Source organism: Citrus clementina, unplaced genomic scaffold, assembly GCF_000493195.1.
Source record: "Citrus clementina cultivar Clemenules unplaced genomic scaffold, Citrus_clementina_v1.0 scaffold_2, whole genome shotgun sequence".
Classification (NCBI taxonomy): domain Eukaryota; kingdom Viridiplantae; phylum Streptophyta; class Magnoliopsida; order Sapindales; family Rutaceae; genus Citrus; species Citrus x clementina.
This window is the reverse complement of record NW_006262688.1, coordinates 34084703-34109815: the sequence shown is the minus strand read 5'-3', so window position 1 is coordinate 34109815 and position 25113 is coordinate 34084703. Positions and strand designations below refer to the sequence as shown.

The following is a 25113-nucleotide window of genomic DNA, read 5'->3' as shown; positions in this document are numbered from 1 at the left end:
ATAGTTTATCTTATTTTATTTTTCTCTAATTCAAGATAAGGGGTATTTTGGACATTTACTTAAATTTCAAATAGCTCCGTTAAACATAACGGTCAAATTAACGGAATTGGGTGTGGAGTGAGTATTTTCGAAACATATGGGTGTGTGGTGAAAAATGTTGAAACAGTTGGGGGCAGGACAAAATTAACCCTTAATTTTATTAAGGAGGATAGATACATGCATTTTGATTTTTGAAGGGATGGGACTCCACTTGTGAATTATGAGCATAGGCCATATAGTGGGCATGACTGGTACAAGCCAACTCTTAGATATTATTTTGTTTTTTATTTAGCAATTGGTGTTCTACTTAACAAAACTAAAATTTCGCTTTTTCCAAGGGGCTGCTAGAATTTGGACTTTCGCTAAGTTTCTACTGTGTTTGAAAATAATGGAGTTCCGTTTTGTACTTTTCTAGGTCATATACACTATAAAGGACCTATAAAAATAAATCAAAATTCATTATCTCGGAAATTTGTTAGGTTAGTTAACAATAATAATAATAATAATACCTGTAAAAATTAATCAAAATTCATTAACTTTGGTGTACATACAACTTCATTGGTTGAATACAACTATATATATTATCATTCTCTTATGTGGGCTCTCTCATTATTTTTTTTTTATGTGAACATACTATTAAGTCATATTATTTAATAGAGCGGTGTCCAATGAATTATAAAGTCATATGACTTAATAGCATATCTGTATGAACAAAAAAAAATAAGGGCACTCTATATAGGAAATTTTCTAACCCAAACTTATAACGTATGACGAATTGACAATAATATGAACATACTTTTATAATTTTATTAAACAATATTGTAAAAATATGTTTACACTATTGTCAAGTCGTCTCAAATTTTAAGAAAGTCAAAGATTTTTTATCAGATCACTACTTGTATGTAATATTTTTTCAAGTAGGAATTTTTGACTATATTAAAATTAGGAAAAATTTAAAAAATTATAATATAATATATTTTATCATGTAGTATATTATTATTTTTTTTAATTTCTAACTTATCTATGACTTTAATTTAGTAGTTGATATGATAGAAAAAATTTCTATACATAATATATCAAGAAATTTGTAGTGGGGACCGTGGAGCTTGCCCTTTAGGCCACCAGCAATATTTGACTTTTTTAGGCAGATAACTTATGTAATAATATGCAAAATTTAACTTGTTGAATTTAATGTATATTAAGGACATTGAGTACCGCAAGTACCAATGTTTTTTTGCAATATGCAAAAGTACCAAAATTTTTGCTTTCTTCACTAATATATCTCCAATAATGGTTAAGGAATAACCAAACAATCCAAACCAAAAGTCTACAAAACCCTTTACAAATGAAAGATCCAGTGTCAAGGCAAAGGCTTTCCTAAACAAATTATTAAGCAAAAATGTGCATGAATCAGTTGGCCGCATGGTGTGCTGATTGTCCACTAAGCACCAATTGCCGCAACAAGAGTCGGCACACAATTATATTAGCCAACTTTGGCTGTTGATATTTTGTCTCTAATAAGAAAATAATTACAGCCCGACAAAAATATTTAGTGTAGTTGCATGATGAGATTCCTCATGATCTTCATTTACACAATAAACAAATAATTTGCCGACCTTCACCTTTCAAATCAGATCCAAATCCTTGATTTCTCATTCCCCAACTTCTTTATTTTATTGGGTTGTTAATTACCTAGCAATAATGTTGTACTTTTTGGTTCATCTACCTTATGGACTATTGAATTTTCGTATTACTACAATTAATCAACTGGGATTTCAAAGTCAATATTTGTTGATTTAAATTTTGCTTTTATTTTTTGATCATAAGTCAACCATTTAGTGCTTCAATTTTGTTCCTAACTTTTATTTATTTATTTTTTATACTTTGATCAGGAACAAGGCGATTATGGTAGAGGCAGGAATCTTGACAAAACTACCAAAGAATGTTGATGCAGTTGATGAATCAACAAGACACGAATTTGGGGAACTGCTACTGTCGTTGTCTTCTCTAGCAAACACACACATCCCTCTTTCATCGTCCGAAATTCTGCCATTTCTAGTTGGTATTCTTGAATCAGGATCAAGTGTTGAAACTAAAGAGTTATGCATTGGAGCATTGTACTGTCTCTCTGCAGTTTTGGACAATGCTAGACCTATGGTCTCAAATGGGGCGGTTCACACCCTCCTGAAGCTTTGTTCAATGAAGGAACGTCTTTCAGAAAAATCCCTGGCAACATTAGGGAACTTGGTGGTAACATCAACGGGAAAGAAAGCCATGGAGGATAGTCCCTTAGTGCCTGAAAGTTTGATAGAGATTTTGACATGGGAAGAGAAACCCAAGTGTCAAGAATTGTCAGCTTACATTTTGATGATTTTGGCTCATCAAAGCTCAGAACAAAGAGATAAAATGGCCAAGTCAGGAATTGTTCACGTGAGTCTACAACTATCCTTATTGGGTAGCCCTTTAGCACAAAGGAGGGCTTCGAAATTATTGCAATGGTTTAAGGATGAAAGGCAAGCTAAGATGGGGCCTCATTCCGGGCCTCAAACAAGAAGAGTTTCAATTGGGTCGCCTGTTAGTCCAAGAGAGGCCCAAGAGGGGAAGAAAATGATGAAGAATTTGGTGCAGCAAAGTCTTCATAAGAATTTGGAAATGATAACAAGAAGAGCTAACGCTGCTGCTGATTCCTCCAAGCTCAAGTCCTTGGTAATTAGCACAAGTTCTAAGAGCTTGCCTTACTAAAACCTTCAATCCGGCATGCAATTCTATAGCAATTTGATAATTGCAGATTCTAGGAAGAAATTTGCATTTCTTGTGCAGTAACTGATGACAAAAATTGTATATCATGAGTAATAAATACCAAAGCTATACAAGGTGTGGAGGCACTAATTGTCCCCTTGGATAATGATTGTCCCTGCACTACTTCCCTACCGCACTAACTTAGCAGTTCCTGTTCATGCAATTAAATTCAATAGCAGTCAATATCTCTCTCCTAAAAAGCTCGTATTCCTTCGATTTTTACGAGTATTATGAGAAACTAATTAAACATCATTCTTTTCACATTTTAATTAACATTTTGTGTGAATTGAGTATTTATAATAGATATTTGGGCTTGTCCGATACTTAACCTTCCCCCCCCCCCCCCCCAATAATTTTCTCTTCCAATTTTTTGGTGAATTTCTGCTCCACAAATATATGATAAGTGATCTGATGAAGAAAAAATTAAGTGTGTTTCATAGGTAGAAGTTGTTAATTACTAAAAACTAAAAAACTATAGTTGAATAGCCATTAAGATGATTTGAGTGCTTTTTTTTTCTTATTAATTATGCGGTAATTTATTTATTTAACAAAATAATTTATTTTAAGCGCGTAGAATTTTTTTTTTTTCCTCTCTTTTTCATCATACCCAATTATTTGAATCTAACCAGGCAAATAAATCTCCTAATAAATCGAGGGGGCAGTATCAAGTAGTAACGAATAGGGAGAAAAAGGTGGACAGAAACTAAACCGGTTGTTAATTTAGTATCCGGTTCGCTTAGATTGTACCGTATTTTTTTATGAAACTACTGACAAACTCAAAGTGTTGAATGACTCAGCAAAGGAAAAGGAAGGCAGAACAAAAGCCTGATTCGAAATTGAATAGGATACGGACACCAAACATATTCAAAACTCACTTTCACTTTCGCTACTATTAATTCTGTCACTCTTTCTTAACTTCTCTTTTAGTTTCTGGGTATCAGTTCTTGCAACCCGTAAGCTGTCAGAACTTTAAAGTTTATGCGTGTATAATTTGTTCGTTCATAGCGTGGCTCTGTTTTGTTCGTTTGGAGTTTTTAGCTCTTCCATTTGTTCATAATTTGGCTTCCTTTTGTGTTAGTTTCTCCGATTTAAATCAACATCAATTCTGCCTATGACAATAATAGGACGGCGAGAAACGAAATACTACTAACTGATTCTGGAATCAGTGAAGAATTGTTGCTCATTGATCTTCAAACAATCTAAAGCCTTTGCTTATTTTATTGCTGAGGCTATATCTGTTACAGTTGTTTGTACACCGCCAACCTGGTGGTGAAGTACTTATCATCTTCTTTTGTATCTTCTGGCAGAGTGTGGTTGAATTTGTTCCCTATGGATGACGGCGGCGAAGGAACATCCTGGCTTGGTAACATTGTCCAGAAGTTTGAAGATTTGTTTTCGGAAGTTGATGTTGCTGTGCGTCAGGTATCGGGTTATTCTTCCCTTTTAACCTTTTTCGTATGAGATTATTTTCTTTTGTGTGTTCTTGCCATGTACTGCTTTCTCTCGATAGAAAGAATCCCAAAGTGGTTCATATTTTCAGTAAAAAGAAAATCAATGTCAAAAACTTCTTCTTTGATCTTCTATGAGAGTCTTAAATTTATGTCCTATTGTGCACGTGCATGAATTCTTACATCATCCCTAATGAAGTAGCCGATCATTCTGTCATAAAAATGGAGGGATAATGAAAGTATCACGACAGTCTCTCACGAAATTGATTCCGCTCGTGACAGGAACTGACTGCTGTTTCAAACCAGTTACAGACCGTAATGCAATATTGCCGGGATTTGGTGGAAGAAGAGCACTTCTTGCCTTCGGAGAGTACAGAGAAAGAGCCAGCTTCTGAAGTTGATGTCGGGGACTCCGATTCTTCAAACATAAATACTGATAACGACCATCGTGAAAAGGAATCATGTGATGAAAATCATTTGCGCTGCACATCCTCTGCTGGGGTTTTTGCGAAGTCAGAGGTGATTGACAGTGAAAATCGTGTTGAGGAAAAGCATTTTCAGCATGAGACGTCTGTTGCAGTTTTCCCTAAAGAGGAAGAGGGCAATAACCTTGAAGAGGATAAGCTGCTTCAGCATGAGATGTCAGATGTTGTTTCTCTAAATGAGGAAGAGAGCAATAACACTGAAGATGCATCTTCTTATATCTGTAGTCCTGTGCCTTCTTATTCTGATCATTCTACTGAATCCAGTGAAGGTCTGGTTCTGGATGTTGAAGTCACTCCTGCTGATCCCTCAACAGCATCACCTGGTAATAGTTTCAATCTTTCCCTTTGCTGTTTGTTGACATATTTCACCGTGCCTTCTTAGCGTCTCTTTGAGCTTTGTATTGAAATCACCCCATTCTGTGTCTTTACAAAACTGGTGATAAGTCTTCTCTTTGTTATTCTTCCTGCAAGTCAAATCGTTTACACCTGCGATTTACTGTTTCTCTTGCCCCTGCATTTTCGAGTAATTCTGTTTGGGGTAAATTTTCATCACATCAGATTTTTATGAGTGAATGTATTGTGATTTACTGATTGTGGGTTGACCAAAGTAATGTACTCTGTGTCTTTATAAATTTTTATCACTTACACAGTTTGCACGCAGAAACACCATCCCAAAAAAGTTGCGACTTTAATTTGCTTTTGGCCAATCACTGTGATTGTCGTAGAGGAAAGTAGCTATTCCCATACAACTTAACACTACCATATTTGGTTTCTCAGATGACACTATTGCAGGAGACATCTCACATAATGAAGACCGCTCTGTCTTACAGGGTCAAAGATTGGAAGTAAGACTACCTCTCTTTCTACCAAATAGAGAAAATATTTAGAATTTTGAGGGGAAAAAAAGAAAACACTTGAAGAATTACAGTTAAGTTTTATCTTCTGAAGTTAATTTGCCTACATTTGGCTGAATATTTTTCCTCTTCTTTATTTTTTCTATTAGAAAAACTATGAGGATTATCTTTGCAGTCGCTTAGTGGAAGAGGATCCAGAGTTGGAAGTAAGACTCTCTCTTTCTAACAATTATATATATATATATATATATAAGCATCAAGTCTCTTTCTTCTGAAGTTAATTCACATACAATACTCTGTAACATATTTTCTCTCGTCTCTTGTTTCTGTCAGAAAAATATTAACGATTATCTGGAAGCTACGGCAATTGCTCTGCCGATGTCAAGACGGCAACAGGCTCATATTACATATTCGGGACAAGTTCAGCCACATTATTCAATGATGAAGACAATAACACAGAACCTCCATGGAATTGTACAAGAAGAAGAAAATCTTAGAGCATCCATGACTACAACCGAAGAACAGGAGTTTTGTGATTCTGATTGGGTGATTGTTTAGTCGAACTACAACAACGTATTGTGCAATAATTGGGGTACCTCAGATGATATTTTTGCCCCTAGCTAGATGATCAGGCTTAGGATTTTATGCTTCAAATTCGATGCGTGATGAGTGATGATTCGGAATTTTGGTGTTTTCATTTAATGGATGCTGAGTATGTCACATCGCCTTCTTTTCGAGTGAACTCCAATTAGATGGTATAGGGCCTTCAATTTGCCAATTTGAATTGCTATTAGCTTTTCTAAGTTGTAACCAAAACTTTGAAGGCAAAATAATTTGGTAATGGGTTAATCTTCAGTTTAAATATCATCGGAATTTGTAATGAAAATATCCAAATTTGTGCATTGACATGGAGACAACCTGTTTATTTATTTATTAGTTAGAGTGCAACGTAGTGTGGCATCACTTGAGGTTTTTCTCTTCTCCAATATATATACAGCAGCTGCCACGTTGGAGCAATTCTAACGTAGAGCAGTCCTCAGAACCGTCGAATACATATAGTTAAATTTAAAATAACTATAACAATATGTATCTAATAATTTTGGACATATTTTTATCTCAGAGCATCTCCAACATAACTGAACCTATAAACATCCTGATTACAGTTGTGTAGATTGGTAATAATAGATCTTATCTAAAAAAAAAAGATTGGTAATGATAGAGAAAACCGACAGGTCGTAAGAGTTTTAGCTACGGAATGAAAGTATTACGACTTGTCGGTATTAGTAAAAGAATAGACAGACGGGTCGTTTTATGAGTCCAAGAGAAGTGGGACCCATGCTGACATGGAGCCAAAAGCAGAAAAATTCGAGTGCGTACAGCAAGGAAAGCTGAGAGAAGGCTCGCTCCAACTGAAGAGTCAAGAAGAGAGGAGTGAGTTTCGCGGTTGCTGTTGCGGGGAAGGAAATATGGCAGACAGTTTATTGGGGCCCTCAATTTCATTTACGTTTACATTAACATTCACTCGTCATCTTTTGTTTGAGAAAAGAAAAATTCGTCCTCGCTGCAGTTCCAGAAAATCTCTTACAAAATCAATGTCTGCTGCCACTCACTGCCGTTGCTTCTCCAATCCTACGCATACACAGCCGTCTCTTCTCGTCTTCTCAGGTCATTACTTACGCTCCTCCCATTTTTGTTGAACAAAATTGAATCAATTGAGAGTTACTGATCCCCCCCCCCCCCCCCCCCCGACTTTTTATTAGGTGGTACGGCGTTTAACGGCGTCGTTGAAGAGCTTAAGAATATAACCACACGTGTCGCGCATGTGCTTCCCGTTTCTGATGACGGTGGAAGTACCGCTGAAATTGTTCGCGTCCTCGGTAATTACTCATCAGTCATCACTTCTATTGTAAATGCCTTTGGTTGGTCACTTATTTTCTTTTATTTGGGGATGAAATTAATAATAATTTACAAATTTTCAGATTCTAAACATTGTGTTCAAGTTGAAAACATTACAAGCAAAAATATATTTATTTTTTAATGATTGATATTGTTTAACTTTAACAATTGATTGCAAATCAAATGACAGATGGACGATATGCTGCCACATTTTCTTCCCGTTTCTTTTTTAATGATTGTATTTGCGGTTATAAACTTCTTGATCGCTAAAGTTGCTTCTGTGTGATTAGGTGGTCCTGCTGTAGGAGATATACGGTCCAGATGTTTGAGGTTGTCAGATGAGAGCACTCCTGAGGCACTTGCTGTTCGTAGGTTGCTTGGTCATCGTTTGCCTCTTCATCCGCAACAAGCCAAATCAGAATGGTAATTTATCAATCATCGTTGTATAATTTGTGATCGGGAATTCAGGATTTATTTACAAGGATATATAATTTACAGCCTTCTCATTTGTGTTATTTTTTTTTTCTATTATTAATATTGGCAATGAATTGAGAATTTGGCAGGTACAATATTGTGGAAGGAGAGCATTCACTATGGAAAGGTGTATCAAAACCATATAGGGAAACTATTCGAGCTTTTCTTTCTTATTTCCAGAATGAGGTATGCAGTCATACTGGATAGTCAGTAGTTATGGTTGCTGGCCAGGATGGTTTGTTCTTGAAAATTGTAGTAACGGCTACATGGTAATTTATGTCAGATATTACGATGAATAATACTCGTTCTTTTAAAATATATTTGGCTTACCTAACTGCACGCTCCCACATACTGCATTGTTTTCCAGTATTTGCTATCATGCATATTGCCTGTTTCTGGTTTTTCTCTATCATCACCACATTTATGAATGTTAATTATTCAACTGCCTTTTGGAACTTATCTAGTGCTCAATTTGATAATGAATATATTTTCTATTTATAGATCCTCCGGCGTCCAAACGAATCATTTTGCTTCAGTAATGGAAGGTATTCTTTTTAGTTTCAGTCCTATCATAGGATGGTTTCTGTTTTGTGGTATCACAAGATTATGCTTTACTTTTGGAACCTTCAATGCCTGTGTTTTTAAATTGCTATGGTGAATAGGCTTCCTAATTCCTATCATTCACTCTGAATTGTCGCATTAATAAATACACATTGCCATTCAAGTTCTTTCTCACAGTGGGTTAATGGGTTAGGCCTGAGTGCTGGCAACTGGATGGACTCGTCAGGGTATAACCTAGAGCTGTAATGATATAAAATCAATTCATCAATGCAAGTTTATCAATTATAGCCCAACAATAGCCTAACTTAACTGATGCCTATCATTTTTGCAGCATTGGAAATTTTTTCTTTGCAGGAGCACGCGTTTTTTTTCAGTCTTTAGATGCTGCAATATTTTTGTTTTCACGTGTTTCAGATATTCCTTCTGAAAGTCAAGTCCTCCCAGTGATATCCACCAATGATAGACTCACATTAGGATGTGAACTCAGGGTATGATTATCAATTAATTATTTGACATATATATTTCTGTCCATGCAAAGCTTATTTTTTGGAGTTGTGGTGCATTTCGGTATATGAAATTTTCGTATGTGTAGATCTGTGGAACTCACGGAAGATATTTACCATTTGAATTAATGCATATGAGAATGATTCAGTAACTTTGCACAACACCCACCTCCCCCCCCAACTGCCAAAACCACCGCTTAAAGATAATATTCTAATTATCTGTTTGTACACTTGTTTGTCTGATTCACCTTTAGGATGGGACTGTAATAAGAGGTCAGAATGAAATTTCTCATCCAACCAATGGATCCATGGAGCCTGTAAAAAAGGTATGTCAATATCACAGCAATGATGGGAAGTTTCTATTGTTCATTCTCTTTCCATCAGACTCTCTTCTGATTGCATGGCTCATAATATTAAAATAGAAATAAAGATAGGTATAAAGATTAACCCTGCAATCGTGGTGTGAGATATATTACGCCTATGGTGTGTGACATTAAGTTGGATAGGTGCTAGTGGCCATGATGGTCATGGTGTGAAGTAGACAATAATCTTAATAAAACCTTCATTAGGCTTCTAAATGGTTATTTTGGATCTTCATATTTTTGGGAATTCAAATCTATTTGACTGGTTACTGGTATGAAGAGAAATAGGTGTTTCGAGTGCGTAAAAGATTTAATACTTTTATACATCTGTTTTCTGACATTTTTCTGATATCATTTCTAGCTGACTTGTCTTAGGGGATTTATTTTTATTTTATTTGGATGCTAGGAAAGGTCTGCAGTTCCTGCTCTTCCATCAAGAATAAAGCGGGTGTTCTACATGTCCAGTGAGGGCAGTAATCTGTTGCATGAGGTGATTGCTGTGGTGCTGTTTTATTGGTTTTCATATTTAACACAACAAATGGTAATGTAGAAGCAGTTGTTCTCATTTTTTTTTTCCTGTAGGACATTCTTATAGTGCTAGTATGGAATAGTGGCCTTTTTGTCTGCTAGGGCTTAGTATTTAATGTCAGAACTAATACGTGGCAAGAAAGTTGATAAATTGAAGGCTGTTTGATGGAAATTTATTATTCTTTCAATATCTGCCCAGAGGATATCTTTGTTATACCCTGTATGTTTTTAACAAATGACATGACTTGGCACTGCATAAATTGGCTGATCATATGTTTATATCTATATTGCATTACTGATAAAGTTAGGGTTCTGACTGATCAGGTCTTCCCTACTGCAAATTCAGCCGTCCTGGACCAGTTGAACGCTGTGGACTGCATTATTTATGCTATGGGCTCCCTATTTACTTCCATCTGCCCATCTTTGGTCAGTCCTTACCAATTTTGGAGCAAGATACATTTTTCCATGTTTATGTCTATATTGATGTTTCATGCATTGCTGTATTTTTATGACAATATTGACCACTTGTTTTAATAGACAGCATAAGCATTTATAGGATTCACTGATACGATTGATTAAAGTATACTTTTTTTATGCTCTTAGCATATTGCTCGATGTCTTGTTATAAGTTATTATTTGACAGATTGTCATTCAACATCATTCCAACCATGTTTTCTTCAATTTATTTGTAACATGATTTGCTTATCCATCTTTCTATTGTTTATGCTTCATTTCTAGGTCTTACTTGGCATTGGGGAGATAATATCTTCAAGGTCTTGTCCAAAGGTACCTTTTCAATTTTTAACTTTTCTACTTTACAACTTCCCCCAACCCCACCCCCCCTTCTCCCCCCTCCACCTCTTTTGGGTTGGATATTTAAATTGAAAGTCTCCAGACATTGACACCTATGTTATTACTTCCAGGTCTTTAGTAGCTGTTTTTAACTTATCTTTGTTTCGTCGATTTTGGTTCCTTTTATTTCCAGGTACTTCTGTTGAATGGTTCAGAAGATCGAGAAACCAGTGGCTTCTCAGCTTCTTGCTTTGTGACTGCCGTTACTGATGCTCTAAATCGAGCATATGGAGATCCTCAAAAGTGTCTTAAGAACTCTGTAAGTCAGTCAATGCAGCTTCTGTTGCAGATACTAATTTGGTTGGAGAGGAATGTGAAAGTTGTGATATTTTTACTGACAATCATTATTAGCATTGTCTGGAGTCTTTTAGTCTTTATGATATGAGTTGGGTCGGGTTGCCATTAGCCTATAACTAAATAATAAATTAACAAAAGAAAATTTGTGATACGATTTCTAATATTCGGTGTATCTTAAACTGGAAACATTCGACTAACTGCAGTCAGTAATACTGTGCAGCCAAGTCAGTATATCAACACAATTTTGGTGCCTGAAGATGGTGAAATTCCCTTAGACATTCAATGTTTGGCTTCCCAAGGAATTTTTGATGTGGTATTTATGATTGTTGTTATCAGTCTGATTAGTAATTTCTTTTCACTCTTTGGTTGATGCCTTTCGTGCATTATTTATAACCAAATGTTCTCTTTTGCAGATCACTGTTCATTCTATATGTGATCCAAAAGTGGGTATAATATTTGACCCAAAGTCATTAATACAAGCCATTGCTGATCTTCTAGGTAGGCACATGAAGACAACTGTTAGAGAACCTTTGTCAAATCAACAATAGAGCAAAACTCTGGAGGAGTCTTGTTTTTTGCACATAGCCATCAATTTCATCCGTCTATCGAACAACCTTCTCAGGTAAAAGTTGTTAAATTTAATCCTTCTTTGCACATCAGATCAGTGTGCTTAAAAAGTTTCGAACTTTTTTGATTCGCAGGGCGATTGGTCTGACTTCATATTGGTAGTAAAGTGATCCATGATTCAATGGGACATGTGGAAGATTCTGCAACATTTTCTGAAACCATAATTCATCTTCAATAATGCATTGCAGAAACTGTGTCATACAAGGAAGATCTATTATGACAGCTCGCAAATTTGCGTTGGGATATTGTAAGATATCTGTGTTGAGATATTGTAAGATATCTGTGGATCACATAGAAGATTGTTATACTAGATGTTTTATTCCTTCTGTTCTAATTGTAAACCAGGAAACCCCGAGAAATTGTCGGCGTGTGTATATGTCCACGAAATGGTACAAATGTGGCATGATTGACTTCCACGTGTAAATGTTTGATGCGTTGTTTTATGAATTAGACTATCGGTTAAATCTTTAGGAGATCATCACTTGAAAGCCAGTAGATATTGATCTTGGTTGATCCAATATGTTTGGCTATCTCAAAAGAGCATTTGGGCCATTCAAGCACTTCTCAAGTAATTTAGGTGTTTAATAAAATATTACTGTATAAATTAAAATTCAGATTTATAACTCCCTGAACTTAAGCATTGCTAGAAACATTAATTGAATTTTTGTATTTATTTTCAACCAAAGTTACAACATAACAAGTGTGCTCGTATCAACGGTGAATTTATTGTTTTTGTCTCAAGAGAGACACTTGTGAAAGTTGTTTTTGGCTTATGTTATAAGATTATAGACCTATTTGATATTGAGGTATTGTAACTTTCTTTTAAAGTATAGCTACTGTAAGAAAAAATGATAACTATGAAATAAAAATTAAAATTATGTGGTAAATATAATTTTTAAATAATAATTTTGATAAAATTAGTGAAGATATAATAAATTTTTTATTATAAAAGTATAAAATTAAATCAACTTAATTTTTAAATTATAACAGTTAATATTTACCAAATACTTTAATATTATAATTTTTAAAATATAATAATCCACCCTCAATCGCAAACAGACCTTATGCTTGTGCTTATGCTTATGCTTGCCGAAGCAGTTGGCATCAGCTTTCATCTCATGTTAAGAGTAAATAGAACAACTAAAATCCAAGAATTTGGCAACGCGATTTTCTGGAATGTTAACGATCTTCTGAGATGACAATTTTGAAGTCCATTTGCACTTGGAGCCTATTATTTAAATTGCCAACATGACATTTCCAATAGATACAGAAGAATAATCCAAGGTAGCCGTAGAAATGACTTACGCGTAACACATCCAAAGTGGCAAAATCGACCGATTAACAACTGGTTGCACAGACTCCAAAACTGTAGTAAAAGCGTATTCTTAATTACGTACAAATGCAGCATATATATTACGAACAAAATCAATAACGTTGATTGAGTTCAATGAAGCAGCGTCTACGGAATCAGACAATCGTTGTCTGATAATCACATACAACTTGCCACATTCACCAGGCAATCGATTCTTTTACCAACAACCTCACATCGTTCATTAATGAGAATGCAATATGAGCAACGTTCTTGATCAAGCAAATACGTTCTCTATAAATAACGATAATACCTGAGTGGGTCAATCACACAAACATAATTCATATTAATTGCAAGTAGCTAGCTAGAATGGCGATGATACTATTAGAGAACAAACTAGTGTTGGCGGCAATGCTAGTTTTGGCGGTATGTGCTCCTCAATCCTGGTCCCGCACGCTCAATGATGCCACAATGAATGAAAGACACGAAATGTGGATGGCTCAATATGGACGTGTGTACAGAGATAATGCAGAGAAGGAGATGCGTTTCAAGATATTCAAGGAGAACGCGGAGTACATTGCATCCTTTAACAGTAAGGCAAGGAACAAGCCTTACAAGCTAGGCATAAACGAGTTTGCAGACCAAACCAATGAGGAATTCCGGGCTCCACGTAACGGATACAAAAGGCGGCTCCCCAATGTTAGATCCTCAGATACGACGGATGTATCATTTAGGTATGAAAATGTGTCAGTGCCAGCCAGCATTGATTGGAGAAAGAATGGAGCTGTTACCGGTGTTAAGGACCAAGGCCAATGTGGTAATTATAATCAAATAACGATTTAATGATTATATCATATAATATGATCGATTCATGTTTATGTGATTGGCTTGTGACTTTTTTTTCTTTTTTTTTCCCTTTTGGGCTATACGGGAATGGCCGGGATATAGGATGTTGCTGGGCATTTTCTGCTGTTGCGGCTATGGAAGGTATTAACCAGATCACAACCAGAAAGTTGACATCCCTTTCAGAGCAAGAACTGGTTGATTGTGACACGAGCGGCGAAGACCAAGGCTGTGAGGGAGGTCTTATGGATGATGCATTTGAATTCATCATTAATAACAAAGGCCTTGCAACCGAAGCCAAATACCCGTACAAGGCATCCGATGGAAGTTGCAACAAAAAGGAGGCAAATCCTTCCGCAGCCAAGATCAGTGGCTACGAAGACGTGCCTTCAAACAACGAGGCAGCTCTTATGAAGGCTGTGGCTAATCAACCAGTGTCGGTTGCCATTGACGCAAGCGGATCCGATTTCCAGTTTTACTCGAGCGGTGTATTTACGGGACAGTGCGGAACTGAACTAGATCATGGTGTTACAGCTGTTGGGTACGGGACAGCTGATGATGGAACTAAGTATTGGCTTGTCAAGAATTCATGGGGCACCACCTGGGGGGAAAATGGATACATAAGGATGCAAAGAGATATTGATGCCAAAGAAGGTCTCTGTGGCATTGCCATGCAAGCTTCCTATCCAACAGCTTAACTGATTGCAACCACACACACACACACACATACTAATAGTAATTGAAGCTGAATATGTCATTAATTATCTCGTTTTTATTTATGTATTTGGTCATTCATCTGTTCTAAATTATGTGTGGTGAGCAATTCGTGCCCTGCAGCTCTGTGCTTGTCGTTCTTGATATTGTGTAAATGCTCTATGAATGTACACAATTAAAACCTTCAGAACCTTTGAAATTGATTTTGTAATATAACAGGTCATCTAAATGCAGAAAATGTAAATGACATATTATATAGGTAAACAAATATTTTCCACAAGTTATTTATGTGAACTTATAAACTATATATCATACAATTTTCACCCTGAAGTTTAAGTTTTATGACATGTCATCTATGTGCTGAATCTATAAATGACATGGCATACAAGTTTCTGTGCATTGTATGAGACGTCATCTATAAGATTAAATTATAAAGGAGAAATCACACAACTTCAATTCTGAAGTAATATTATTGTGCCATGCAATCTATCTCTAATTATATAAAAGATGAGTAATTATCTAATGTGCTCATCTTATAGCGAGCATGTGGCTGCATAGCTTAAATACTATTCATAGAAAATTATAGAATTCGACCACATGTTAAGGTACGAATCAGGATCCTCTCCTGATCTGATCTTCATCTGAGCAAATTTTGTTAATATGATTGGTGGTTAATAAATTAAAAAGAAAAAATAGTTAAATCCTAATCATCCACTAATACTAAAACACATGTGACACAAGATCTGTAAAAGATTAGGAGTGCTCAGATCAAGAGAGAATCATGATCCGTTAAGGTACTCACTAGATTATTTTCTTATAAAAATACCATGACATTTATATATTTTAGATATTTACTAACGATTGCATCAATGTGATAATCTTTTGAATGACATGACATACATATAAAATGTTTATTTATTACTATAACTTTGAATATCTGGTAATTAACGAAATAATATACCAATATACTTTTAATTTAACCTAGTTCAATTTGTACTGATTATAATCTAGTGCCATACCCCTACTAGAACACGAATGGTTAGACGGAGAAAACTACTTTGGTATAATTACAAGAATTCGCCCGGAAACTTCACTATCATTATTTTGATCCTGCCTTCCGTTACATTACAATTTACAAACACCGAAATTCTCGAAAGCAGCGACTAACTACTAGCGCATTCTAACAAACTATCAGCGATAAAAACAACCGAGCAAGAAACAGAGAGACAAGACATAAGAGTTACAAAACTAGAATAGAAACAAACAACAGCCTTGCTGCAACAAGACAGATGTTAGCTAGAAAAAACTAGAGTAAAAGACCTCCAAAATCCAAAGTCAACATCGATCCCGCAATGCCAAATCATCACGTACGTCCGCAATTAAAATTACCTTCAACCTGACGGGCACTCCTGGAAATTGCAGGTTTGCTTTAATTTTAATTTTCCACCAAATATATATATATATATATGCGTTCATTACGATGGAAATGCGTGAAGTGTACACACACACACGCGTTCATTGCAATGAGGATCATGTTTAAGGGAACAAAGTCAGCTTCTGTATATATATATGTATATATCGAGAGAGACCTGAATGGAGCACTTATATACTTCCTCCAATCATGCTAAAAGCAACTGCCTCATAATTATCTGAACTCGTTCAACGTATAAATTAGAAAATAATGGCCAAATACTTTCTTATAGTTGTGTTGATGATTTCAGGGTCATGGGCATCTCAAGCGACGTACCGCACATTCGATGAAGGTTCAATTGCTGAAAAGTTCGAGCAATGGAAAGCACAATACGGACGCACCTATAAGGAAAGCGCAGAGAACAGCAAGCGTTTTGAGATATTCAAGGACAATCTGGTTGCCGTTGAGAGATTCAACAATGCAGCGATACGGAATCGGAGTTACACGCTACGCTTGAATAAGTTTGCTGACTTAACTCCCCAAGAATTCATTGCTTCGCATACTGGCTTCAAAATGTCCGATCACTCAAGCTCACTAAAAGCTAACGGCACTCCATTTCTATACAAGAGTTCACAAGTGCCACCTAGCGTGAATTGGATAGAAAAAGGAGCGGTTACCCCCGTGAAATACCAGGGCCAATGTGGTAAGTGAATCGCCCAATTTCTCTGCATTTTGAAAATTTTAATAATTTATATCATGTTGCTTTTTGTAATTAAGATAAATAAAGAATAAAAAAAGTTATTCAACACTCGGTGCAAAAAAACTGCTAATGCACCGATGCTGATATTTTATGGTTAAGATTTACTTTATTTTGGTATTTTTATTTATCAACCACTAATCACATGATTGTGTTTACTCAAATAAAAGATCAAATAAAAAAAAAAGTCTCAAAATTTGAAATTTAGAATTGAAGACGTCATTGCATTGTGGAATTCTTATTACATTTATTGATTACTATTTACTAAACATTTGTCTTTTTTTATATATGGATATAGCTTGTTGCTGGGCATTTTCAGCTGTGGCAGCCGTAGAAGGTATTAATGCGATTAAAATTAATAGGCTAGTCTCATTGTCTGAGCAACAACTTGTGGATTGTGCAACAAATGACAATAACAACGGCTGCTATGGCGGTTTCATGGATGATGCCTTCAAATACATTATTCAAAATCAAGGAATTACAAATGATGCAGTTTACTCATATGAAGGAAGGAGTACTGGAATTTGTGACAGCATTAAGGCAGAAGATCATGCTGCCCAGATTACAAATTATGAAGATGTGCCACCTAATGATGAAGAGAGCTTGTTGAAGGCTGTGGCGAACCAGCCAGTCTCAGTTGCAGTTGATGCCAGTGCATTACAATTCTACTCCGGTGGTGTTTTCAACGGCTTTTGTGAGACCTTTCTCAACCACGGGGTTACTGCCGTTGGGTATGGAACAAGTGAAGAAGGAATCAAGTATTGGTTAATCAAGAACTCGTGGGGACAGGATTGGGGTGAAGATGGATACTTTAGGCTACAGAGGGATATTGATCAACCTCAGGGTCAATGTGGCATTGCCATGTTTGCTTCCTTTCCAGTTAGTAAGGAATCAGCTCAACCTTCATCCGCTGATGATAAGTCTTCAGCATGCTTAAGTGCTGATTTTTCTACAGCTGCTATATTATGCATCCTGTATACGTGTGGATATTTAGCATTAAATAGATTTTCGTTTTTTAGTTAAATTATTTCAGAGTTTATGATATTTCATATTGATATATTCTCCATGTACGCTACTTTTATTTTACTGTCTACAAATGCAAACAACAAGAATAACTGAAGACGATTGTTGAGTAGAGTTTAGTTAACTGTTTGATGCAAGTAAACAAGTGTTCGACGAGATGTCTGGAAAAAAGAAATGCTCACTAACTCTCATGAACAACCAATGATCAAGCGCCTGACTCAGCAAGATGAACGTAGTAGATCATCATAGGCAAATGAGGCAAAAGGTTTTATAAATTATAGCCAAAAAAAGACTATCTTGTAAAGTTCTTGTTGAAAATCAATGCAGTAGAAGGTTGCATCATTCTTTTTTCTATTCTTATTTTTTATTTTCTTTCATTTACGACATATTTCAAGGATAGCAATAACAATGAGAATTTCATTTACCCAATAAAATGATAAAGATAATTTTACAAGACGGCTACCCGAATAGTATTTCTCCTTTTCAACAATTAGTTAAAAGGTGAAGTGTTATTATTGTTATTCTGATGGAGTTTACTTGTAATATAAATAATAAAGTATACATCTAAACAAGTTTGTAAAAACTACTGGCCACCCCAATAGTATTTCTCGTTTTCACCAATAAGAGATTTAGTTAAAAAGTTATGTGTTATTATTGTTATTCATGATGGAATTTACTCCTAATTTAAAAAAAAATGTATACATTTAAACAAAATTTGTAAAAGTAATATCACCTAAAAAAAATAAAATTCAATCATTCTTATAAACTAATGCCTTACGCCCGATTAATTTCTACGGATGGGAAAATTATATAATCGATAAGGCAATCTCTATCTTACATGCATGTAAGATAGAGGGACCCAATCAATAATAGCAATTAAGTTGTTCTAATATTCTCCAAAACTTGAAGATATTTTTCGCATGTATAGGATATGTATTTCTTCCTATTCTTTGTCCGATTGTCCACTCTCTACAACTTTATAAATCCTTTTAGTTTCTAAATATAAGAGAATGATAAACATTGGACTAAATATTGTTTGGCCGAATATTTTCTCCAACTGTGAAGAAATTTTTCTGAGTGATTTCCTATCAATCAAATCTCTCTCCCCTCTCCGCATGATCATTTAGAAATCCCAATAGTCTTCCGAAATAAACCAAATCAGTGAATCTTCAAAGATATTTATCTGTTTCCAAGAATCCCACCTTTTGGCTTTGATGAAATCTAAAATATCACGGATGAAAAGTTATCACGCCATCTCCATTCACTATATATAGGTGGTGTAATTAACTCTACTCGTCACCTCACTTCTTCGTGGCTTATCGCAGTAGCAAGTAAAAGTAACTGCTAAAAACATCTTCCATATTAAAATCATGGACGTAACTTTTGATAAGACTTTTATCATGCTGATTATTATGGTAACTTGGGCATCTCTTGTCATGTCTCGCACGTTGCATGAAGATTCCATCAGTGCAAAACACGAGCTATGGATGGCTCAGTCTGCTCGCACTTACAAGAACCAGGCGGAAAAGGAAATGCGGTTCAAGATTTTCAAGAAAAATTTTAGATTCATCGAGAAATTTAACAGAGAAGGAAATCAGACGTACAAGTTAAGGCTCAATGAATTTGCAGACTTAACTGACGAAGAGTTTATTGCCTCCCACACTGGATACAAAATGCCCACTCGTAATATTTCAAATCAATCACAATCATACGCAAATAATTGGTTCGGTTATCCTGACTCAAGGCGTCGATTACCACGAAGCATTGATTGGAGGGCCAGAGGAGCCGTCACTCCTGTTAAAAATCAAGGCTCATGTGGTAAGTGAATTGGTCGATAATAAACCGAACGCATGCATATGTTTTTCCTTTTCTGAAAAAAAATCAGCAGTACTCTAGCTCTAGCAGAACAAGAGGAGCTGTCACACAACATTCACATCTTTGTGAACTGTGAACTGTGAATGTGAAAGTTTAATATGTCCGTCTAATTAATGGACGTGGTTCTTTTGTTTTATAGGATGTTGTTGGATATTTTCAGCCGTGGCAGCTGTGGAAGGAATCACCAAGATCAGAACGGGTAGATTAATTTCACTTTCAGAGCAACAAGTATTGGACTGCTCCGTCTCTCGAGGATGTTATGGTGGCTGGATGGATGATGCCTTCTCATATATCATACGTAGCCAGGGTCTTACTGATGAGCGTGTGTATCCGTATCAGCGGAGAGAAGGATACTGCAATTGGCAGCTGGGTGCCATGAAAGCTGCTCGAATCAGAAGTTATCAAGACGTACCAACTAGTGAGCTGGCATTGCGATACGCTGTATCAAGGCAGCCAGTTTCAGTTGCCATTGATGCCAGTTCACCGGGCTTCAGGTATTACAGTGGCGGTGTTTTCGCTGGACCTTGTGGGAACAGCCTAAATCATGCTGTTACTATCGTGGGATATGGATCAAGTAATGAGGGTCCATATTGGTTAATTAAGAATTCATGGGGACAGAACTGGGGGGAGGGAGGTTTTATAAGGATGCGGAGAGATGTTGGTGGAGCAGGTCTTTGTGGTATTGCCAGAAAAGCTTCGTATCCCATTGCATAAAAAGGCTCTGAGAGCCGATAACTGCACATTTTAATCAGCTACCACTTCGCCAATAAGTACCGTGTGTTTTTTTACATTTTTTCCTTTTTTTTTTTTTTTCAGTTTCCTAGTCTAGTCGTGTACGTTGTCAAGTGTTCTAGGCTTTGAAAATGTTAGTATGTTTTTGCTAATTGGTATCGGAGAATAATAATGTAGGCTAGCGTTGAAGACCAATCAGAAATTAGAAGGGGAACCAGTGCTGAACTCCTGATTCTATTGTACGTTGACTGCAATCATCTAAATGAATCCCATTTTTTTAATGTTCAATTCTTTGTTAAGGACGAAACAACAGAGTTCAGTGCAGTGCCACGTAGTCGTTTTCTTTTTTGTTATACTGGCCAAGTTCGCAACTTAAATTGCCGCAGCCGCCACACGCAGGGTTAAAATGTTAAATGAATCAACTCTATATAAACAATGAAACAAACGTGAACTGGCTCCCAGGACTTGAGAGCAAAAAGTGGCACGTAAATTGTTTTCAATCTTCAGTATAGCACTGAAACGCCATACAACTGTCATACTTGAAATGATTGACACTCGACAAGCCCATATAAAACAAGGTGTCCGGGCTTTAGCTTACTTGAAAAAGAGATCAAATGGTCGGTCACAAACCATAAACGTCTCCTGCTTTGCGATACTTCTGAGAAGGCAATTTCTCGCCTCGTTGATTACAGCTATGTTACATCCATTTAAAAGGTGGTTTCTCAGTTGAAACGTACTTATTTCCTCTACTTGGTCTCTGGAAAATTCCCAACAGAGAGTCAAAAACTACTTCACTGCAAATGCAAACAACGTCAAGTAACAGAAGGCGATCATAACAATGTGAATTTCATTTAACTGAATACAACAGATGCCCAAATGGAACAACAAACAAAGCTTCTGATCACGTTCAGACGATCATCCGCGAACCACATTGAATATTAAAATTCACCTACTGAAACTGAATACAATGAACCACATTGAATATTAAAATTCACCTACTGAAACTGAATACAATGAGTAGTTAGGCACGCTTCCCACTATTGGGGTAGGACTTGGGACAAAGTACCCACCGTCCTTTGGCTCTTCGACGCTTCAATATAGCTCTTCCACTAGTGGTTCTCATCCGTCTGCGGAAGCCATGAGTGCGAGCTAGGGATTTTCGAGACCTATTCCTCTTAGTTTGACACAGAGCAGCCTTCCCCGCCCTCACCACCAGACCCTGGCGTTTCTGCTTTCGCACCCCAACATTAGAATTGAAATCTAGCCCTAAGGATAGACCTGCAAATAATGTACATGGTTGAGAGCAAGCCCTAAAATTTACTTCAATGCTTTTTCTACTTCAATATCTCTCTCAAATTCAAACATCGCCAATAATGGCAAGCGCAAAATGCAAGTGAAGAACCAGTTTACATAAAGAATTATATCTGTCTTAACAACTGCTTTTACAAAGAAACTAAGAAAGGTGTACTAAAATCAAAAGTCGTTCCACTCCGTTTGAAAAAGAGGAAGCTTCAACACCAGCAACAAGAAAATGGTTACCTAATCTACAAACTTCAGTGTTCATTTGCCAAAGAAACATGGATATGAACTAGAACAATGAAAGCAATCACGTACTGAGCCTTACTGCTCATGCAAGATTTTGAATTTAAATTTTCTTTTCATTACACAACAACCAAATAAACGTAAAGCTCCGATTCTTTCAAATAATGGGGAAAGAGATAATCCATGCATACATAACCGTTTTGGGGGGTTGCAACTACAGAATAACAATGTGTCCAAATAGCTTTTCTAGCATTCACGTATCTCAAGTGGTATTTTGGTAATATGGATCAGGTTGATTAGCATTTTGAAGCTATTTTACTGCTACTGGAAACAAAATTATTAATCTTGACAAGCTGGCAAACCAACTTGCAGTCCAATTTGTTCATTCCATTTTAGCCAGAACATCTAAAAGGTAACTTCATCAATTCCAGAATAAAAACTGCATTATTTCTCACTCTCATAAGAAAGAAATTAAACTCTTAACCATTAAATATCTTAAAAGCCAGCATAATATTTCAAAAATGAACCCGAACCATATCAGTGTTGCATCATTCAGTCCAATCCAAAAACAACAAATAAAATAACATTATAAAAAAAATTGATTCAATTCCAAAAATCCTCTCAAAACACCAATGCAATCCTACTACGTCAACATTTTGCCAAGAAGAAAAACACCCATGAATCAAAAAACAACCAAATCGCAATAAAAATCAAAACTTTCTGCTAACCTGAAAAAGCTGAATGAAAAGCGGAAGAACATAAAGAAGAGGAAACAAAGGAGCAGTGAAGAAGCCCAGGGCGAGATGGTGAGGAGTTGTTGCCGGCAACATTCACCGACACAGAGCTTCTTCCCGTCCGCAGAATGAGAGAAGCAGAAGGAATTCTTCGTGAGTGATGTGCGCTTTTGCTAGTAAGCCATGGTGGTGGGATTGATGTTGTTATCGACAATGAAGCCATTATTTTTCCCCCTTTTTTGAAAAGCCTTTGTTTCTCTTGGTAGCTTCTTTTTATGCTTTTCGGTTTTGTTATCCTCTTGCACAAAGTCTGTGTGTGCGTGCGCGCGCGCGCGCGCGCGTTAACTTGTACGTTTGAAGGCTGCTTGGCTGTCTTATCGGACTGAATCCGTATCAAAATCAAAACGGGCCAGGAACATCTGTATTAACGAAAATGGGGTGTCTTTTGTATCAATTGCCAAAGCCCAATTGCAGACTCTTAGAAACAGGCTAATCCTTTTTAGAAACGATCTGGGATATACTTGTTAGTCACTTAATAATCTCGTAAAACCCCTATTCTGAACGCACCCACTAATTAAAGTAGTAAGATTACTCTTTTACTAATAACACTCATTTCAATTCCTCAAATAACCCTATCTTTTTCCTTCTCATTGAACCCTAAAATAATTTTGAAAAAATAAATCTCATGACCGGTAGTAACATTTGGGTAGATAATAGAACTCAATAAACACAAATTTTCGTAACAGTAAACAAACTTTAAAGAATAAGCTGCCATAACTAATAACCATGCACTCTTCCTTAATGAAAATAGTAAATGCCCCTTTTGTTGCTAGTTATGCATGTAAGGGAAAAATATATTAATTTTTTTATGCCTTATTAGCTTAGGTTTGTTGCTTTATACTCAATTTGTTTTTTGTTTTTTTTGAAAAATAATTGGTTTCTAATAATAAATGGGTGTAAAGAGTTGTTATAATTTCTCTTTTATTTAATTTGGAGTTCTTTAATTTCAATCAAGGTTAAATGTGTAAATACATAGTCCTGAGGGGTGTATTTTGTAAAGAGTGGAACTTCAGGATCAATACTGAGATTTCCTTTTCGGAAGAGCCCCTAACCATTTCATCCTCGCTGTCTCTGTCTCTTCAAATTTAAGGACACATTTTCAAGGCAAAGCCCACATTCACAATGTCCGCATGTTGCTTTCAGTGCAAGCAAATCCCAATATTCACGCCAACGTTTCTCATGAAAGCCATGGACATCAAGTTCTAAGTTACAACTTGAAAATTTAACGTGTGAATTTGTTTATTATGATTATTATACATGGATATCATAAATAATACTAGAGTCTAGACATATAATGTTTTGATACAAAATTTATATAAACTATTGTGGTAAATGATATGAATCTGATCATAGTTTAAACATATTCTTAATTAAGTAGATTGAACATAAAATGTGCATCTAAACTAATTTGTAGGGATAGTTTGGGTGGGGATAATACCTTTGTCCTTCAGGAAGCTAATGATTGCACATGCTACTACTAGATTCGTGAAGAATCACACAACCAGGGCATTATTTATTATTTATATACCAATGGTAATACGATGATAATTGAAATATAGATAACGATTTGATTGTGATTGGTCTCTTATTTTATACAACAATGTTACCTAATTACTACCCACTCAAATCTCAATCGGTCAAAATTGCTTGGATATGTCTCCATGCCAATCATAAGATTTTTTATATGGCTGGTAACAAGAAAATCTTTATCGGGAACCAGTCGGGGGATTATCGCTCAGTCAATAATGTTCTTGAGTTCGCTAAGCCTCATTTGGGATCCATTTGTAATAATCGTTCTTCGTATTAATCTCAAAAGCACAGCAACTGAATAAAGTGAGATCGGTCCGATTTCAAACAACCTCTTATTGTAGTAAATATTGTCAGATATTATTGAAATAAAACTTGCATAATAAATTAAACGTACACACGCACACTCAAACAATGACTGGACATAATTATGAATACAATTAAGGATTTCTTCTTTTTAAATGTTTTGTCAAGGAACACGATAGCAAATTGACAATGTGTTATTTCAGAGAAGAATCTCTCATCATCAAGTTTATTTCAAGAATTAATGATCCAAAAGAAATCAATGCAATGAAAGTTACGTACCATTTGCTTTGCATGTCCATAACTATAAAGTTGAAGAGATGAAGTCAAGCAAATACTGCCCGCTCATGCATATCCATGTATATGATAAAAGATCCATCAAGTTGTTATCATGGGATTAATGGTTGAATGAGAGAGGACAAACAGAAAAATCTAAGTTTAGAGTGTCGGCGTTAACTTGTGGAAAAAAGAGTTATAAGAGTGTGGATGGATATGCATATAGAATGGGCCAAAACTGCAAAAGGAAGGATGTGATGTGATGTGGTGTGGTGTGATCAT

The 25113-nt window shown here is 36.0% G+C and overlaps 7 protein-coding genes across 13 annotated transcripts in view; 6 read left to right on the top strand and 1 right to left on the bottom strand.

The window, feature by feature from the left end:
• Positions 1 to 3006, top strand: part of LOC18052811 — a 4649-nt gene extending 1643 nt beyond the window's left edge. The window contains exon 2 of the mRNA XM_006449426.2: positions 1932 to 3006. Within this exon, the coding sequence (XP_006449489.2) occupies positions 1932 to 2781 (850 nt within the window). The 3' untranslated portion in view covers positions 2782 to 3006. The remainder of the gene's footprint in view (positions 1 to 1931) is intronic.
• A 697-nt stretch (positions 3007 to 3703) lies between these two features.
• Positions 3704 to 6481, top strand: LOC112101131. 3 transcript variants are annotated; one of them, XM_024191493.1, is made up of 6 exons: positions 3704 to 3772; positions 4146 to 4260; positions 4569 to 5094; positions 5549 to 5616; positions 5775 to 5831; positions 5959 to 6481. In XM_024191493.1, exons 2-6 carry the CDS (start codon positions 4168 to 4170, stop codon positions 6181 to 6183), a joined length of 969 nt encoding a protein of 322 aa, XP_024047261.1. In that variant the 5' UTR covers positions 3704 to 3772; positions 4146 to 4167; the 3' UTR covers positions 6184 to 6481. The 3 variants fall into 3 exon arrangements, with proteins under 3 accessions (XP_024047261.1, XP_024047259.1, XP_024047260.1); XM_024191491.1 differs by having other exon boundaries at positions 3704 to 3791; XM_024191492.1 differs by lacking the exon at positions 3704 to 3772 and adding an exon at positions 3862 to 3911.
• A 542-nt stretch (positions 6482 to 7023) lies between these two features.
• On the top strand, positions 7024 to 12141 carry LOC18052809 (uncharacterized protein YNL011C). Of its 4 annotated transcripts, none has more exons than XM_006449424.2 (14): positions 7024 to 7290; positions 7386 to 7502; positions 7812 to 7944; positions 8085 to 8181; positions 8497 to 8540; positions 8888 to 9044; positions 9314 to 9385; positions 9828 to 9911; positions 10274 to 10375; positions 10688 to 10735; positions 10935 to 11060; positions 11319 to 11411; positions 11512 to 11720; positions 11800 to 12141. In XM_006449424.2, exons 1-13 carry the CDS (start codon positions 7092 to 7094, stop codon positions 11644 to 11646), a joined length of 1407 nt encoding a protein of 468 aa, XP_006449487.2. In that variant the 5' UTR covers positions 7024 to 7091; the 3' UTR covers positions 11647 to 11720; positions 11800 to 12141. The 4 variants fall into 4 exon arrangements, with proteins under 4 accessions (XP_006449487.2, XP_024047592.1, XP_024047593.1 ...); XM_024191824.1 differs by having other exon boundaries at positions 9828 to 9962; XM_024191825.1 differs by lacking the exon at positions 11800 to 12141 and having other exon boundaries at positions 9828 to 9962; positions 11597 to 11694.
• Positions 12142 to 13403: 1262 nt separating this feature from the next.
• Positions 13404 to 14575, top strand: LOC18052808 (senescence-specific cysteine protease SAG39). The gene is made up of 2 exons (XM_006449423.2): positions 13404 to 13851; positions 13983 to 14575. The coding sequence occupies exons 1-2, from the start codon at positions 13404 to 13406 to the stop codon at positions 14573 to 14575; spliced, it is 1041 nt and encodes a 346-aa protein (XP_006449486.2).
• A 1697-nt stretch (positions 14576 to 16272) lies between these two features.
• Positions 16273 to 17782, top strand: LOC18052807 (zingipain-2). The gene is made up of 2 exons (XM_024190987.1): positions 16273 to 16705; positions 17058 to 17782. Exons 1-2 carry the CDS (start codon positions 16273 to 16275, stop codon positions 17780 to 17782), a joined length of 1158 nt encoding a protein of 385 aa, XP_024046755.1.
• Positions 17783 to 19107: 1325 nt separating this feature from the next.
• On the top strand, positions 19108 to 20441 carry LOC18052806 (ervatamin-C). Its single transcript, XM_006449421.2, has 2 exons — positions 19108 to 19600; positions 19797 to 20441. The coding sequence occupies exons 1-2, from the start codon at positions 19153 to 19155 to the stop codon at positions 20369 to 20371; spliced, it is 1023 nt and encodes a 340-aa protein (XP_006449484.1). The 5' UTR covers positions 19108 to 19152; the 3' UTR covers positions 20372 to 20441.
• A 776-nt stretch (positions 20442 to 21217) lies between these two features.
• LOC18052804 (50S ribosomal protein L34, chloroplastic) lies at positions 21218 to 23001 on the bottom strand. 2 transcript variants are annotated; one of them, XM_024191284.1, is made up of 3 exons: positions 22660 to 23001; positions 21394 to 21667; positions 21218 to 21347 (listed from the first exon to the last, which is right to left on the bottom strand). In XM_024191284.1, the coding sequence occupies exons 1-2, from the start codon at positions 22886 to 22888 to the stop codon at positions 21411 to 21413; spliced, it is 486 nt and encodes a 161-aa protein (XP_024047052.1). In that variant the 5' UTR covers positions 22889 to 23001; the 3' UTR covers positions 21218 to 21347; positions 21394 to 21410. The 2 variants fall into 2 exon arrangements, with proteins under 2 accessions (XP_024047052.1, XP_006449482.1); XM_006449419.2 differs by having other exon boundaries at positions 21218 to 21667.
• Between the last annotated feature and the right edge of the window lie 2112 nt (positions 23002 to 25113).